This window comes from Lepidochelys kempii, chromosome 2 (assembly GCF_965140265.1).
Source record: "Lepidochelys kempii isolate rLepKem1 chromosome 2, rLepKem1.hap2, whole genome shotgun sequence".
NCBI classification, from domain to species: domain Eukaryota; kingdom Metazoa; phylum Chordata; order Testudines; family Cheloniidae; genus Lepidochelys; species Lepidochelys kempii.
The window spans coordinates 239603489-239619802 of record NC_133257.1 but is presented as its reverse complement, the minus strand read 5'-3'; the positions used below and the strand labels follow the sequence as shown (position 1 = coordinate 239619802).

General features: G+C 38.9%; 1 protein-coding gene across 16 annotated transcripts in view; it reads right to left on the bottom strand.

The window, feature by feature from the left end:
- Nucleotides 1-16314, bottom strand: part of SVIL (supervillin) — a 222638-nt gene that overhangs the window by 52897 nt on the left and 153427 nt on the right. For 9 of the 16 annotated variants that reach the window (XM_073334383.1, XM_073334384.1, XM_073334377.1 and 6 more), the window contains 8 exons: nucleotides 14674-15594; nucleotides 14166-14336; nucleotides 13491-13525; nucleotides 9368-9429; nucleotides 8829-8968; nucleotides 6616-6859; nucleotides 3239-3818; nucleotides 1517-1721 (listed from right to left, as the gene is read on the bottom strand). In XM_073334383.1, the coding sequence (XP_073190484.1) occupies nucleotides 1517-1721; nucleotides 3239-3818; nucleotides 6616-6859; nucleotides 8829-8968; nucleotides 9368-9429; nucleotides 13491-13525; nucleotides 14166-14336; nucleotides 14674-15594 (2358 nt within the window). The remainder of the gene's footprint in view (nucleotides 1-1516; nucleotides 1722-3238; nucleotides 3819-6615; nucleotides 6860-8828; nucleotides 8969-9367; nucleotides 9430-13490; nucleotides 13526-14165; nucleotides 14337-14673; nucleotides 15595-16314) is intronic. The other 7 variants (XM_073334385.1, XM_073334386.1, XM_073334387.1 and 4 more) reach the window with 3 other exon arrangements.

Below are 16314 nucleotides of genomic sequence, written 5' to 3'. Positions count from 1 at the left end.
ACTGGAGGGCATAGGCTCTATTCTACTGGAAGGGGAACTGCATAGGGGGATCTCTGCAGACACTAGTGGACAGTGATAAGTAAAAAGGAGGGGAAAATATGGGAAAATCCCAGATTTCTACCCTAGCTCACCAAAAGTACATTAACGTGAAGTTTGTAGCTTTCAGAAAGTATGGATTTTATGGGATATTAAAAATATGCCATCAGTTGTTCTTATCCAAGTGCCAGGACTTGGCTTCCCCCTGGCTCCCTTCCCTCAGCATCCACTAAGTAACTTTGGCTTTACAGATCCTTTACATGAAGGATATGCTGTTAAAAATGAAGAAAACAGAGGGCTCCTGATCCCTGATCATGTTACAGCAAGTTCAGCAGTTTAAACTTGTATTGTCTAATTTGAACCATAAAATGTGGCGACTTGCTGGTTTTTAAAATGAGATAATTACAGTTACCCCCCACACCAAACTTGCCTTCCAACTACGCAGGGAAGGAAGGAAAAAGTCTGAGAATAACTGCATTGAGAGATGAATCATTCCCACTGAAGTAAATGAAGTAGAAAACTATGCCATGTATTTAGGTGCCTGAAAATGCATTTAGGAACCAAACTTTAGGTTCCTGTTTTTGAAAACCTTGACTTGGGTGTCCAAACTTGAGGGTCCAAATGAATTCAGCATGGAAACATTTCTGGGAACACAATGTTTTGATAACCTCACTGGCTTTTTTTGTTTCTCAATGTACTGTCACTAGAGATAAATAGAGAATAGAGTCAGGTCTTCCAGCTGTTGTGAACTGGCATACCCTCACTGACCCAATTAAAACGCTATCCATTTATGCCAGTTGAGGACTGAACTCAGTCTCGAACTGTTTATTCTGTTTTAGTTAAATTAACATCTTCTTATTATTTTTATGACCATTGCAAATAGTAGTCAAGGACACCATCATGCTAGGTGCTCTACAGACATAGGATAGTCCTTATATTTTATTTCAACATGTCATTGGGTTTTGAAAACGAGCTTGTAAACACTCCTATTTCCACACAGATGCTTAAATGTTATCCCATACAGCAGTTTCCTAAATTAAAATGAACTGAAGCCACGTACACATTTCTAAAGCAAAGACCAACACTTTATACACAGATTCTACTGCTAAATTATCAATAGCCTGCTTATTAAAACAGATTGCTCCAGATCAAAAAGCACATGATTACTGTACAGTACAAAATAGTCATAATTTTCTACTGTACTTGTGTTGCAAGTAAAAGTAAAACCTGAGGAAAATTTATTAAATACACTAGCACAAAAGGTACCTAAAATATCCATTTAGAGTTACTTGCTTCCTTAATTACTTTTTTTTACAAGTCTAGTGTCAGACAGATGAGCTACATGTTTTCACTTTTAGTTGTTTGACAAGTAAAGAATCTGAGCATTAGCACACATGTAGCTTTTTAAAAACAATCCCAAACAAATGATCCTGTGTACACCATGATCTTATAAAGGAGTATATGCAGAGATCAAAATTACCTTTCTTTAATGGACAGTGTTTTGCTGGATGTGTCCAGGGTGTCCTCAGTTGTTTCTGTTTTGTTGTCTCCAGCAGCAAACAACTCACAGGGATTCGTATAGAATTTTCCCTCTAGTTGTTCAAAAGCCTCCTGCTGTCCATAGGATACCACCGTTACTCTCTGTGTTGCCGTCGCGCCAAGTTCAGAAGTAGGCTCAACATGGTCTGTGTATTGAGAAGTGCAGAATTAGCACTTACTGCTGTAACCAAACATTTCTTATATTATTAACCAGGAACCAGCCGATTTGCTATTTAACATTCAGATCATACACTACCTTAACTGACAAGAACGTCCTAGCTAAATTATTTGACTAGAATTAAGAATTCTAAAATAACTATTACCCCAGGGGTAGTGTGCTCACTATAAAATCTCAACCTTGCACTGATTAAAAAGGGTCGTAAGGTCCCCTTCATTTGAAGAAGGCAGAACTCACGCTCCAGCTCCCATCTCAAGAGAAACAACGGGAGGAGAGAGAAGGGACCAAAGATGGGAAAGGAAGAGAGAAAATCAAGGAAGTGGAGGGAGAAGTGTAACTGGAAGAGGCAATGGTAGAGAGGCAGGGGGAGAGGAAAGGAGAGAGAAAATGAATTGCAGGTAAGTGGATATGGAGTGAAAGTGCATATCAGGACATCTGTAAGAAAAAGAGGGGTTTTACAAAAGAATGTATCAACAAAACAGCTTAGAAAAAAAATCTCTTTATAAACATGTACAATGGGAAAACCCAATACTGAAGAATGGATGATATGGATTACCTTCCTTTTCTTTTTGAAAACTTGACAGGCACGCTATAGCTCTGAGGTACAATGGAATAGGGACAATTGCTGCTACTCTAGTGCTCTCTCTTCCCAATACTGTCTGGGAAATTAACTATGCTGAATGCGTGCTGGATGGGAATAGTAAAGAGGCCCTTCTGGCATTTTTGTCTTCTGAGATGAGTTTCATTTATTCTGAAGTTAAAGAACAACTTCAGAGTGAAGACAACACATTAACAATGCAGGGGCCAAATTTTCCCCATTAATAAAACAGAAGCAAACCAATTTAATCTAAGAATCTTCTACAATTCAAACTCAATAATATAGGCAGAGTTTGTGTAATTACTAGAGTGTCCTGGATTGCACTGATCATGTGCCAAGAAGCCATTTAAGTACGGACAGGCGAACTTATTTTATCTAATACTGAATCCACACAAACATCATTGGATTAAAAGTTCTACTACTTCAAATACGACTGGTTTTACGTATCACCTTGAAGAGACAAGAGGAGAGGGACAAGTGAAAATGTAAGGAAAATAAGTTATATTTCCATATTGTACATTGTATACAAAAAGGGAAAGTTTAAAAAAAAGTTTGGACAAGGTAAGGAAACTGTTTCTGTGCTTGTTTCATTTAAATTAAGACAGTTAAAAGCAACATTTTCCTTCACCTTTGAAGACCAATGAGTTTTAAAAGTTTTTTTAAAAAGAAAAAAAGGGGGGGGGAGGAATGCAAACTAAGTCTGGGAAACTAAAGAAACTCAGATGGTTGCAAAAACCTCAAACTCTACAAGATTTGTTCATCACTTTTTAAAAAAGGCTTAAAGATACACAACTAATTTTCTATTTTGGTAAACAATCACACTACGAGGCTAGAAAAAGCTCCAGGTCATGTCAGACATCCACAATGAAAGCAACTATTTACTGTACCTCTCAGCAAGGTCTTGCTTTTCAAGATACTCTCCAACTCCATCTTTTTCTCCAAGAACTGTCCTTCTTTGACTTCCTGTTTACCCTGCAGGATAGTATCAGAAACAAATTCCTTCTGTTCCACAGGCTGTAAAAGTGCTTGTTGGGTAAACAATTCCATACTGCTCTTTCTTGGGAAAGTGTATTTTGTATCTTTGTGGTAGTCCTCTGTTTTACTAAGAACAGGATGTGTGGTTACTTCTTCAGAAGAGCTGTACTTTTTGAGGTCATTATCTTCATATGCTAAGAATCTGTTTGTCTCTCCCTCTTCATGCTCCCTCAATGCTTGTTTGCTTTCCATTGCTTCCACTGAAGGCTGCCAATGTTCTGATTTCAGTATGCCTTTTACTGGAGTATCGGCATTCTCTACTGAAGAATGGAATCTCAAATCTGGTTTACTGGTAGCACTTACACTTTCATCAAAAGTTGACTTCGCATGCAGATCCCCAGCATACATTGGAGAAATCACAGACACCATAGTTGACACTGATGTTACAACAGTAGGTGACAAAGGAGTAATTTTTCCACTTTCATTTTGTACCTATACATAATAAAACCATTACTGAAAAAAGTGTGACCTTCAACAGAGCTCTAATAGTAATTCACAAGTACAAGGTTATAAGCCTCTTATAAGCTCTTCAATGCAAGGAACGACTGCCTGTGCAAGTGTATGGTGCTATCTAAATATATAGGGGGAACAGATAATGAAGGCATGAATCATGTCCTTACAATTTGGCTTGGGGACATAATACAGAATAGCACGTAAATAAGAAACAACTCCATAGATGATCAAAATGCTAGCATCTTCAGTAGCAAGCTGTTTGTCTTCCCCTCAACTGAGGAAAAAGTACATGTCTTTCTCCATGCAAGTAACCACAAGACACTGATATGAGACCATTATTGGAAAATGTTTGGAACATCAAAGTTTGTCTTTTGCTAGTCCCCTGTGCTACAAATCTGCGTGTTTGCATCTTCGGTGATATAAAGGTTGAATCCCCACCCCCCTCGCAAATACTTAATTTGTTCTGAAAACTGTTACATGACTTGGCCTTTATAACACGGCATGTTCTTGATCTTTTCTATCTAGTTTGTTATACTATTGTTTAAGAGACTAAACAGTCCATGTGAAACTGAAATAAAAGGGTTTAATTTTGTCTGCCCAGAAGAGAATAAAGCTGCACAGGAATTGATACAGGTCACTTCTATACAAATTGAGGGACACTAGTCATTTCAGGTATGGCACTAGACCTATTAAGTATGCATAGGGAGTTCCTGGCTCCACATAGAAGGAAGAAACTGCCTTTAAAAATGTAAAATGTTTATGCAAATTCTATAACGCCACAGAAGAAGTGGAACCCTGAGTGAAGTGATGTTAGATTAAACCAAAATGGAAAGCAAGGCTGATGTCACTGAACTTGCTCAGAGACTCCCAGAGAAAGGAAGAGGTCCACAGGTTCTCAAAAGCCAGATTATGCAGTGAGTCACCAGATACAGAGGTTGAGGAGAACAACAAGAAGAGGATTTAAGCTTTAATGAGTAGATCTTTACTACTTTGTAATTACGTTCTCTTATGCAGCAGATTTTATTTTAGCTCTTTTGTTAGTAATGCACATGCAGTGCTTATTTGTACAATCTTCTCTGTTATGTGTTTTGCCCCAGTACAACTAAATCCTAGTCCCCCCATCTACGCAGTTCACTACTGGCTCATCTGTTCAAAAGATATTTGCACTATAGTGTGTTCATTACAGGTAAATGTGTTCATCCTCCTTAGCTGGGATAAAGACGAGGCCAAAGATCACAGCTCCAGTGCCTAAAGTGTTTCCATGTTTTAAGATCAAGTTCAGCAAGCACAAAGTTTTGCAGATTATAATACACGGCCATCACAGACTTCCCTCCCACATGCTCCAGTCCCATTTCCATTCCTCGGGGCTGGTCTACATTACCCGCTGGATCAACGGGCAGCGATCGATCCAGCGGGGGTCAATTTATCGCCTCTAGTCTAGATGCAATAAATCGATCACCGAGTGCTCTCCTGTCGACTCCAGGACTCCACCAGAGCAAGAGGCGCAGGTGGTATCAATGGGGGAGAATCAGCTGACCACAGTGAAGACACCACGGTAAGTAGATCTAAGTACATTGACTTCAGCTACGTTATTCATGTAGCTGAAGTTGTGTAACTTAGATTGATCCTCCCCAGTGTAGACCAGGCCTCAGATTCCCACACCATCTCTGTCAGCAAAGGTGTTGGGCTCTGTGTCCACATGGTTGGGTATAGAGAGTGAATGGAAGTGGAATTGAAGCATGCAGCAGGGAAGTCTGACATCCTGTTTTAAAATTGCTCAAGTTTTTGCTGTTAGGGAAAGTGTGGATAAATTAGTGAACATGGCCATTTGTGAAATGAGAAAATGGGGCGTGATCTTTGAGGAAAGGGTGTAGACTTCTTAACACTCACCATGCTGTCCAAGAATCAAGAACAAGCAGCTTATTTAAACTCAAATTGATGTACAATACGTAGAAATGTCCCTTGCACCCATAAGGTCTGAGCTACTCAAGTGATTTCATTCTCAATGTGGTAATACTAAGCAGGTGACATTTCTGCTGCCTTTCATGCTAGTCAGGACTGCAGTGTGGCCATTCTGTACTCAAACCTCTGCAGCAAAACCTCTGCAATTCAGTGGCTAGGATAAGGTCCAAAGCAGAAAATGTCCATTGCACAGCAGACAAACTCCACTGCACAAATCACCCCAGTACACAGTTTAATTTGCCATTGGAGGGGTGATCAGAGTTGATGAAAACTCTGCCTTCGAAGATCTTATCAACATCTCCAAATAGAGAAAAAATGCAGAAACAACCAAGAATAGCGTCCCGACAAGTAAGAGAAACACACACTGGCTGCAAAGGAGCGTACAAAACATTAATAAAGAAATGTGCATAAACAAGGGCTCCAAATAGCTCTCAAAATATTTTAGGCACATTGTGCTTCAGCGTTTGCTTCACTTCAGCCTGGAAAATTGTTCTGACACGATGGGCTTAGTCTAACAGAACATCTTTTCTTGTACGCACTATGAAAGGTACAACAATGTATGAATTTTCAGACCAGAAAGAGCTGCTGTTCTTAAATTACTAGTTAAAAAAATACAACTAGATTAAGAGTTTACAGGATGATGTTCCCTTGTGCCAGGAGCCTGCTTCCTGACAAGCTTTTTCCTGTAAGCAGCAGTACATGCCATAACCTCTGTTGTCAGTACACAGCTGACCTCCATGCACAACTATTAAGGGAGCTCACAATGAAATTGAATTTAGCCTGTTTTATGGCGAAAAGTTAAAGTTGGAAGTACCTGCTCAACTTCTCCAAGCGTGACAGGCTGTGTTTGGTAACGAGCATTCATTCTCCTGTGTCTAATGTCCCCTCTGCTCCGTGTAGAGATGGTCTTCGATACTGGTTGAGCCAATTTGTTAAATAAGGCCATCTTTTCTGCTAAGCTTAGGGTGGAGGAGTCTGGCTCTCCAGACTGATCTTGCTCGACTGCTTCTCTTATTTCTTCTTTATCTAAAGTCTTTTGGTGTGCTGATGCCTGTAAACTGAAACAGTGGAACGAAAAATTAATTAAAAAACCTCTTTGTAGGAGTTTATGGTTTAATATTTTAACTTGATATGAAGCCAAGAGAACTGCATACAAAGTATAACAGCCAATATAAAACAGCAGCTTAAGTGGTTACACAGTGTGTAAAACATTGGCATCACGCATTTTGATTCAACAGCTGCAGACTTAAAAAATTACGAGTTAATTTCTTTCTAGATTTATTTGGCTGGGGTAAAACATCTTGTTTAAAGGCAACAGAAGAACTGCAGTTTTCACTTCAAGAAGTATACTTATTTAATTGAAGATTATAGGTTACCTTGATAGAACTAGAAAATACTTCAATTTCTGCACACTCAGAATTTGAGCTAGTATATATCTCTAGAATTCTGCTTTGGTAATTTTGAGTGGAATTACGTATAGTAATTTTGAAGTCCATTGCAGTACTTTAATGGCAATTTGATCAAAATTGACAGCATATAGGTTTATGTTTGTTCATATAGGCATAATTGTTCTCATCTCTGTATACCTCATTTCACTTAAACTTAGTTACAGATCCAAGTTCTAAAGTGCTTTGATATTTGATTATTTTTCTATAATGTATTCTGTAAATACAGTTTGCTGTATATATCTGTAACAACAAAAACTCATTCTGTGAACTAAATGCAATTATAACAAACTGGAATTTATGCTTACACCTATAGGTGGTGCAATTTCTTATCCTTCCATTAATTCTGCAAGCTAAAAATATATATTGAGAAAGACAAATAGGGATGTACTACTTGTGAAATCAACCACCACTAGCTTTGGTATTTTCATTTTAGAGACACAATGCACTTTTAAAAAAAACTAAAAAGCAAGGAGGGGTTTTGCTAGGGTTTCAGCATGCAAGTTCATGTCTTCCATATAGGAAACATGTATGCTCTAGAACATATAGTTAACTATAGTGGTTAGAAAGGTCCTAAGTCAAATGCTTAACAAGCAAAAAGATTTAACATTTTACCATGCAGAAAACTAAATGAAGTTACATGTATCTTTAAAACATTCTTAAAATAAATATCATTGACTTGTTTGACACATTGATAAGGCATTCAAGGATTGTAAGATGCATCTGCTATCCAGGACCCTTGTGCTCCATGTAACATGCAGGTTCCCCCTTCCCCACCCCAGTACCTGGTAGGTTGTACAGTGCTCTTAACTACAGTGGGGCTAGGTATTCTTGTCACTACAGTGTGGGTATTCACAGTACGTGAAGCAGGGGTAGGTTCACTTTAAAAAGAATTGCCAAGGGAAGGAAAATTCACAAGGAGAGAGAAGAAAAAAGCATTAAGAAAAGCATTGTATGAAGTGTTAACAGAAAAGACAAAATCAAACAGCAATGTTTAACAACTACAAGTTATCTAATGTGAACTTTTGCAAAATAATGCCAGGAACTAAAACCTTAAGACAAATAGTTTCTCTGTCTAGAGTTTGCTGGTTTCTCACAAGATAAACCAGTTTTCAAATTCTAGTAATTAGCTATGTGCATGTATTCTCTTCTGACAACTGGCTTGCTCTTGTATTTTTCAGAGGGGTTACAGGATGCGTGAACAGAGAGGGTAAAAAATTTGTTTTCATGTGAGATTTATTGAGTTTGCCGATTTTCTCCAATACAAATATGTTCCATAACATATTGTGCAGACCGCCTCAAGGCAGAAATCTGTTTCACTTGGCTTACAAACCAATGCTGTAATTAATTTCTCTCCTCAAATATATTACTTCTCAGCCTTTTGCCGGATTATAGTTCATGCGTTTTACGCTGCTCTGTGCCCCCTGCCCCCCAAAACAATCTTTACGTAGCCTCTCCCCATACGTTTCTGAAGGAAGTTGGTTCCAAACAACCTTTTTTCTGACTACCAAGCTGTAAACACCACAGGTATGAAATTTAATCTCTGAACGAATGCCAAGGCTAATGCATTTGTGGAACTTACGTAGCCGCAATGACCACCTCTTCGGTAGTAACTGGTTGGGTGCGTGACCTGTCCTGCATACGCCGCAATCTTCTCTCTATTGCTGAATTTCTTGACCGTGGTTTAGGAATATTTTTTTCTTCAAATGATTTTTCCATTTCCTAGGATCAGATACAGGTCAGTATCAATAACCCAGAGGAAGATAAATTAGTGTAGCAAATGTTTGTTTGGCTTTCCTTGATGCCAGGTGTCAAATTTTTTGGATGGACTTGTCTGAATTGGCAGTAAGATGTACTATGACAACCAGTACCAAGAGATAAAAATACAGCTCTCTATATATACATATATGTCTACCTATCTCCAGGTGACATATAGTGTCCTGAAAACTATGTAAACAATATGTCTAGCACGCATATAGGGGAGAACAGGGCAAATTTATGTGACCTGTATTGGGATATGGATGCTAATGCAACTACAGATTAAACATGGTAAGGTAGCATTACGGTTTTTGATGTTACCCTTGTGCAAAAATATTTCTGTTGAGTAAACATGACATTTACCCTGAAAAGCAGCCTCTTTGCAGCAACACTCAGCTTGGCTCGTTCATCCAGTTTTTCTTCATCTACAGAAATCAAACAACACGATATAGCAGGAATTTGAAATGTTACACTCTAAAGGTAAGTAAGTGTTTCAGAGACCAAGTCCAGAAATCCTTTTAACTTCAAGAACAAGCATATTTAATAGCATCAGAATCACCAAGAGAATGACCAACAGTAAAATGTCAGGGCAAGTTAGGGTCTGTTTAGCTCAACAAAAGTAATGTGATCATGCATATGCATGAAGTAGTGTAAAACTGACTTTTAAAAATCAGAATCATTCCTAGGTGCAGCATATTATAACATGATTTAAGAACGGAAAATGATTTTTCTTCTGGACGGTTACTTTACATACTAGCATTAATTTGATATGTCATTCTAATAAGCATATAAAATAAAATCAAAATTATACTGGCCCATGTTTAGATTTTGTATTAAGCCCTAGTCATGTACCAGGAGAACACTGCTAGTCAGAAGGACCAGTAACCATTTTAAGGCTCAATATCTCACCTCACTGTGGCCTAGAAACAAATGCTTTATACTAGGGCAGTCGATTAATCACATTACAGTTAACTCACGTGATTAACTCAAAAAAATTAATCATGATTAATCACACTGTTAAACAATAGAATACCAATTGAAATTTATTAAATATTTTTGAATGTTTTTCTACTTTTCAAATATATTGATTTCTATTACAACATGGAATACAAAATGTACAGTGCTCACTTTATATTCTTTTTGATTACAAATATGTGCATTGTAAAAATGATAAAAAATATTTTTCAATGCACCTCATACAAGTATTGTAGCGCAGTCTCTTTATCATGAAAGCATAACTTACAAATATAGACTTTTTTGTTACATAACTGCACTCAAAAACAAAAAACAATGTGAAACTTTAGAGCCTACAAGTCCACTCAGTCCTACCTCTCGTTCAGCCAATCGCTAAGACAAACAAGTTTGTTTACATTTATGGGAGATATTGCTGCCTGCTTCTTATTTACAATGTCACCTGAAAGTGAGAATAGGCATTCGCATGGCACTTTTGTAGGCGGCATTGCAAGGTATTTATGTGCCAGATATGCTAAACATTCATATGCCTCTTCATGCTTCCGCCACCATTCCAGAGGACATGCTTCCATGCTGATGATGCTCATTAAAAAAATAATGGGTTAATTAAATTTGTGACTGAACTAGTTGGGGGAGAATTGTAAGTCGCCTGTTCTGTTTTACTCATATTCTACCGTATATTTCATGTTATAGCAGTCTCGGATAATGACCCAGCACATGTTGTTCGTTTTAAGAACACTTTCACTGCAGATTTGACAAAAGGCAAAGAAGGTACCAATGTGAGATTTCTAAAAATAGCTACAGCACTCGACCCAAGGTTTAAGAATCTGAAGTGCCTTTCAAAATCCGAGAGGGATAAGGTGTAGAGCTTTCAGAAATCTTAAAAGAGCAACACTCCACTGTGGAAACTACAGAACCCGAACCACCAAAAATGAAAATCAACCTTCTGCTGGTGGCATCCGACACCGATGATGAAAGTGAACATGCGTCGGTGCGCACTGCTTCATTATCAAGCAGAACCCATCATCAGCATTTACACATCCTCTGGAATAGTGGTTGAAGCATGAAGGGACGTATGAATCTTTAGCGCATCTGGCACGTAAATATCTTGTGACACCGGCTACAACAGTGCAATGGGAACACCTGTTCTCACTTTCAGGTGACATTGTAAACAAGAAGCAGGCAGCATCATCTCCTGCAAATTGTAAACAGACTTATTTGTCTGAGCGATTGGCTGATGTAGGACTGAGTGGATGTGTATGCTCTAAAGTTTTACGTTTTATTTTTGAATGCAGGGGTTTTTTTGTACATAATTCTACATTTGTAAATTGAACTTTCAAGAGATTGCACTACAGTACTTGTATTAGGGGACTAGAAAAATAAAAATGTTTTGTTTTTTTACAGGGCAAATATTTGTAATAAAATATATAAAGTGAGCACTATACACTTCATACTCTGTGTTGTAATTGAAAGCAATATATTTGAAAATGTAGAAAACATCAAAAAATATTTAAATAAATGGTATTCCATTAATCTTTTTAATCGAGCACGTAATCGCGATTAATTTTTTTAATTGCTTGACAGCCCTACTTTATACCAATACTACTGTATAACCTGTTCCAAATCAGACCTTAAGACAAAGACATTCTGATTACTATCTTGCTTCAAAAAGTTTCAGCTGGTATGCTTAGCAGATACCATTGTCCACCTCCAGCTCTGAAAACCAGTGCTATACACATCTTGAAAACTACAGGGAATATCAGCTTTCAAATAGAATAAGACATCCGTCATGGATCCACAGGATTGGTGCTATGGCCCCAGCTTTGGAACAGTCTCTAGGAGGAACCCCTTTGGTGTGCCAGACACCCTAGGGATCTCACTTTTTCTCCAGGGTAAGCCACATGGCTTCATCATCTCCTTAGACTGGACCTCTGTGCCTTCAGCACTCTTGCTTCACCCCATGAGCTCTGTTCAGTGAGTCCAACTGAGACAGACCCCTGATGGAGACCTGTAATCTCCATGGATTAATGGATTAATCTTCATGGATTAATGCACCTTGCCAAGCATTTGCAGTGACACCTGCACTGTGTGGTCAAAACAGTAGGATTTATTTGTTAACTGGAACACAGCATAGGAAGCCCTTGAGGTAGCAGAGAGAAATTAAGGTTAAAGCATAGTCCATTCTGGTTAGCCCAGAGCACAGCCAAGCTGTAGTGAACCACTTGGTTCAAGCTCCGTCTGTCTCCCTACATCTGATCACGTTCCCCAACTCCTTCCAGCAGTCAAATCTTATCCCCCACCTCAAACCTCTCTATTCCTTTGTTCTCAAGCTGGGGAAATGCTGTTCAGCCTCCTTAAGGAGAGGTGGAAAGTCCATATCCCTCTGGGTTGTTGGTTGCTAAGTGTCAATGTCCGGGCAATTGGATTTCCCATTATCTGCTCCACTGATATGGGGTCTAGGGCCCAGACAGTTAGATGCTATTAACCCGTGTCTTAGCCTCCCCCCAAGAGCAAACAGATATGTTCTACCCACACAGGTGCCGACTTTCCAAAGTGCCAAAGGGTACTCGACCCCGGCTCTGCCCCAAGACCCGCCCCTCATTCAAACCCTTCCCCAGAGACCTCACCTCTTCCCAACCCCTCCCTCGAGCACGCCATGTCCTCGCTTCTCCCCCCCTGCAACCTCCTGTACACTGAGAAACAGCTGTTTGCGGCGGACAGGAGGCATAGGGAGGGAGGAGGTGGCACTGATCCGCGGGGCCCACTGGCAGGCAGTAGGCTCTTGTGGGGGGGGGGTTAGGAAGAGCTGATGGGGGGCTGCCAGAGGGTGCTCAGCACCCACCATTTTTTTCCCCGTGGGTGCTCCAGCCCCGGAGCACCCACGCAGTCGGCGCCTATGAACAGGACAGCATATAGGGGAAACTAAGGCACAAACAGGACTCAAAGTGGGAATATTTTATAATATTTTTATCAACACCAAACTCTTACATTTAGCTATCCATGAGATTAGCCATGAAACTAGCTTCTTAATTTGTGTCAGTCAGAATTGAAGTATGTGTATGGGGCAAAGAGATTAGCAAAATGGTATTCAAAATTATGCAGCTTTAAGATCCAATATCTTGCAATTTGCTGGGCTAGAACATTTTGTTAGACCAGTACAAGTGTTTCCATGAGCAGTACAGCTTTTCTAAGCACTGGTCCCAGACCACTGGTTCGAAGTAATAGATTTTTATTCCTGGTATAAACTCATCTGTACTTTTGGTCAGATACAACTGATTACATACAGAAAAAAGCAGTTTGGCTTAATTCCTTTTTTGTAATATAATTTTCATTAGGAAGTTGCAGAAGCAATTTTTTGGGCCTAACACTGAATGGCAAATCAACCCTTCTAGATACAGCTCAAGGAACAGTAGCATATTTTAGTGATTCATATTTATATTGATATAACTCCTTTTTCAAGAAAAAAAAGTCCACAATTACCCAAGCGGAAATGGGGATGAAGAGACAGACTTACCCTCAGCAGCTGGCATTTCTGGACTCAGAGTGGACCTGGTAAAAATCAGCAAATTAAAAAAAAAAAAAAGTCAGTTGGATAGAAAATCTAGAAACACAAATCTTCCACTCAAATTGTCAGATGGGGTACCGGATGTCTTACGAATGAGGAAAATCATGGATGCTTTCAAAGTTTCAATAATTTTCATTTAGGACAACCTCTAATGAAGCAGAAAAGTGAGCAATTCCAGCCAAACTTAAATCTAGTAAAGAAAATTTTTTCAAGTACAACTCATAGAAGATCGTAGTTTAAGATTTTCTGCCAGTTCCTCTAACACAATGTTGAGTTTTGGTTTATTTTTTTTTAAAGACCTAACTTTGCATACACACACACAAATCTATTATTACTGAGAACCAATCACATAGCTGCATTTCAGTGTTTTACAACAATTCATTACCTATTCCTATAACTAGATACCTAAAGCAAATCCTATTTTTTAAAGAAATGAAACTGTCAGGTGTCAGAAAAACTACATTTCTTATCTTAAAATGAAGACTGTGACTATTTTTATTTTTATGGTGAAACAAAACCCTTTGTACAATGGTTTTGCTAACATTACTGTGAGAAAATTCTCTTCTTAAACTCATTCGTATTTACGTGGACCAGAACACTACATACAGTCTCACACATGCCTACCTATCTGTTTCCTTTCGTTCTGCTGAAGTGATTGGTTGAGTTCTAAATCTCTCAGAAGTTTTCCTACTTTCACCAGGAGAAAAATAGCGCCTTGGCCTTCGTGACACTCTTTCAGGTTCAGTATTGGCAGACAAATCAGTACCTGATGTTGACATCTCAAATCGAGATTCACTTTTAATCATATGATAGAAAGTGCAAAGAAAAGAGAATAGAAGAGAAAAGTAAAGCACAGATATAGGCATCCCACCAAAACAATCCACTAAAGATCACTCTGCATGCTCCTACAGTAACATGCACAGAAGTATAGCAAACATTCCAGCTACCCAACATCGTAACTTGCAGTAGCAAGCAGAAGCATAAGAGCAGATTCAGGCTGATTCAGCCTCCAATACACACTGGTGAGAGCTAAGCTGTGTGGTTTAATGCAGAACACTACTGATGTTGAGTTTGTCATTTTGCCAAGGGCGTGCAAGTGTCACACGAAAATATTTCTGAAATGGTCACCTACAGTTCAGTTTTCTTGTGGGCATTGATAGTTTCCAGAAAGGCATTACGGAGTTGAGCAACAGAGACTTTTGTGTCAACCATGCCAATCTCACCATTGGACACATTTGCTTCAGCACTCTGGAACACCATCTCCTTTCTCGTAACAGTTTCCTTACTGTTTAAAGCCTCTGGCTTAGGAGAACCAGTATAATCAGACATTGAGCGAGTCAGGAGTTTATGCTTCATTGTAGACACTTCCTGAGCTTGACCTTTCGCCTTAGCAGAATATGATATGGATCCACTTTGTATGTACATAACGGTCTCACTCCTTTCAGTGTTCTCATGAGTCTTAAAATGGGGTTCAGGCACCTGGTGATTAGTACACTCTTGCTCTTTCTGAAGCTCTGATGAGTTAGCCTTTAGCTTGCTTATAAGAGAGGAGGGAACAGTAGCCTTGTCAAATTCACTTGCTCTAAAATGGTCTTCATTGCTCTTCCCTTGCCTGAGAACCTCAGATGGCAAAATTGGTTTTCTGTTTTTCAAAAGCTGTTCTGTCCCCAAAGGACATTCGTCAGGCTTTGAGCCATAATTCTGAAGTATGTTACTTTTTTCCTTTTCCAATGCAGTGGCTGGTGGGGATTTTGTCATGATGCTGGCATTGTCTGGTAATAAGAGGCTACTAATTGAGATATTTTCTGGATCTTCTGTTGCCATCAGTTTGGCAGTTTGAGCAACACCAGCAGGCTGAATATATCCATGTATCGGTTGGCGGACTGAACTGAGTGTCTGGGTGGCAACCCTATGAAAGGAAGAAGTTTCTGACTGAAGAGGCATGTAATCAACTGGCACTGGATGAGATTTTTTCTGAGATACAGGGTCTGTGACAAGTTCGGGGCTTCCATGAGCACTTTCCTCTTTCACCAGTTTCTCTCTAACTTTTACTCTTTAAGAAAGAAAAAGGATTAAAGCTGTGACCAGCAATAACTAGTTTTGGGGAAAACATATATCAATTGTGGGAACAGAGAGCAACATCATATAGTAAACAAAATAAAAAGATAAGCATCTAAGTATTTTAAGGATATACTTTGAAACAACCTCCCCATGTTAAAATCTTGGCATTAACACCAGACTTAAGGACATTTTAAATTATTTTACAGGCACCTAGTACATGTGTGACCTTTCAGAAAGATAACTGAGCAAGGAATCAAATTTAGAGCAGGTTCCTATTAATCACAATTCCACTCCTTTGTTGAACGTAATACATTTTCATATTGTTCAAAATAGAGAATTAAGAGTTGCTTTCTAAAAAATATAGTTTTTGGAAGGGTGTCGTTAGTGTGAAATTCTGACCTCCTTTTGCTATATGTACTGTTAAGCTACCAACATACTGATCCTTGCTCACTTTGAAACAAATTAGTCAAACATCTTGGTATCTCCCCATATCCCTTCAAAAAAAAAAAAAGTTACAGAATATGTTACATAGACAAGTCAAAATCTCCATGTGAACCTCAGAAATGGGAGCATTTCAAATGTGGCACACAACTTTATCTATCTTGATAAATGAAACCAAATAATGTTAAGGAGCCTCTCTAAAAATGAAAAACATGTCAGTAGAAAATGGAAGCCCAGAATGGTTGTCACTCTTTGTGGGTTTGTACAGGAA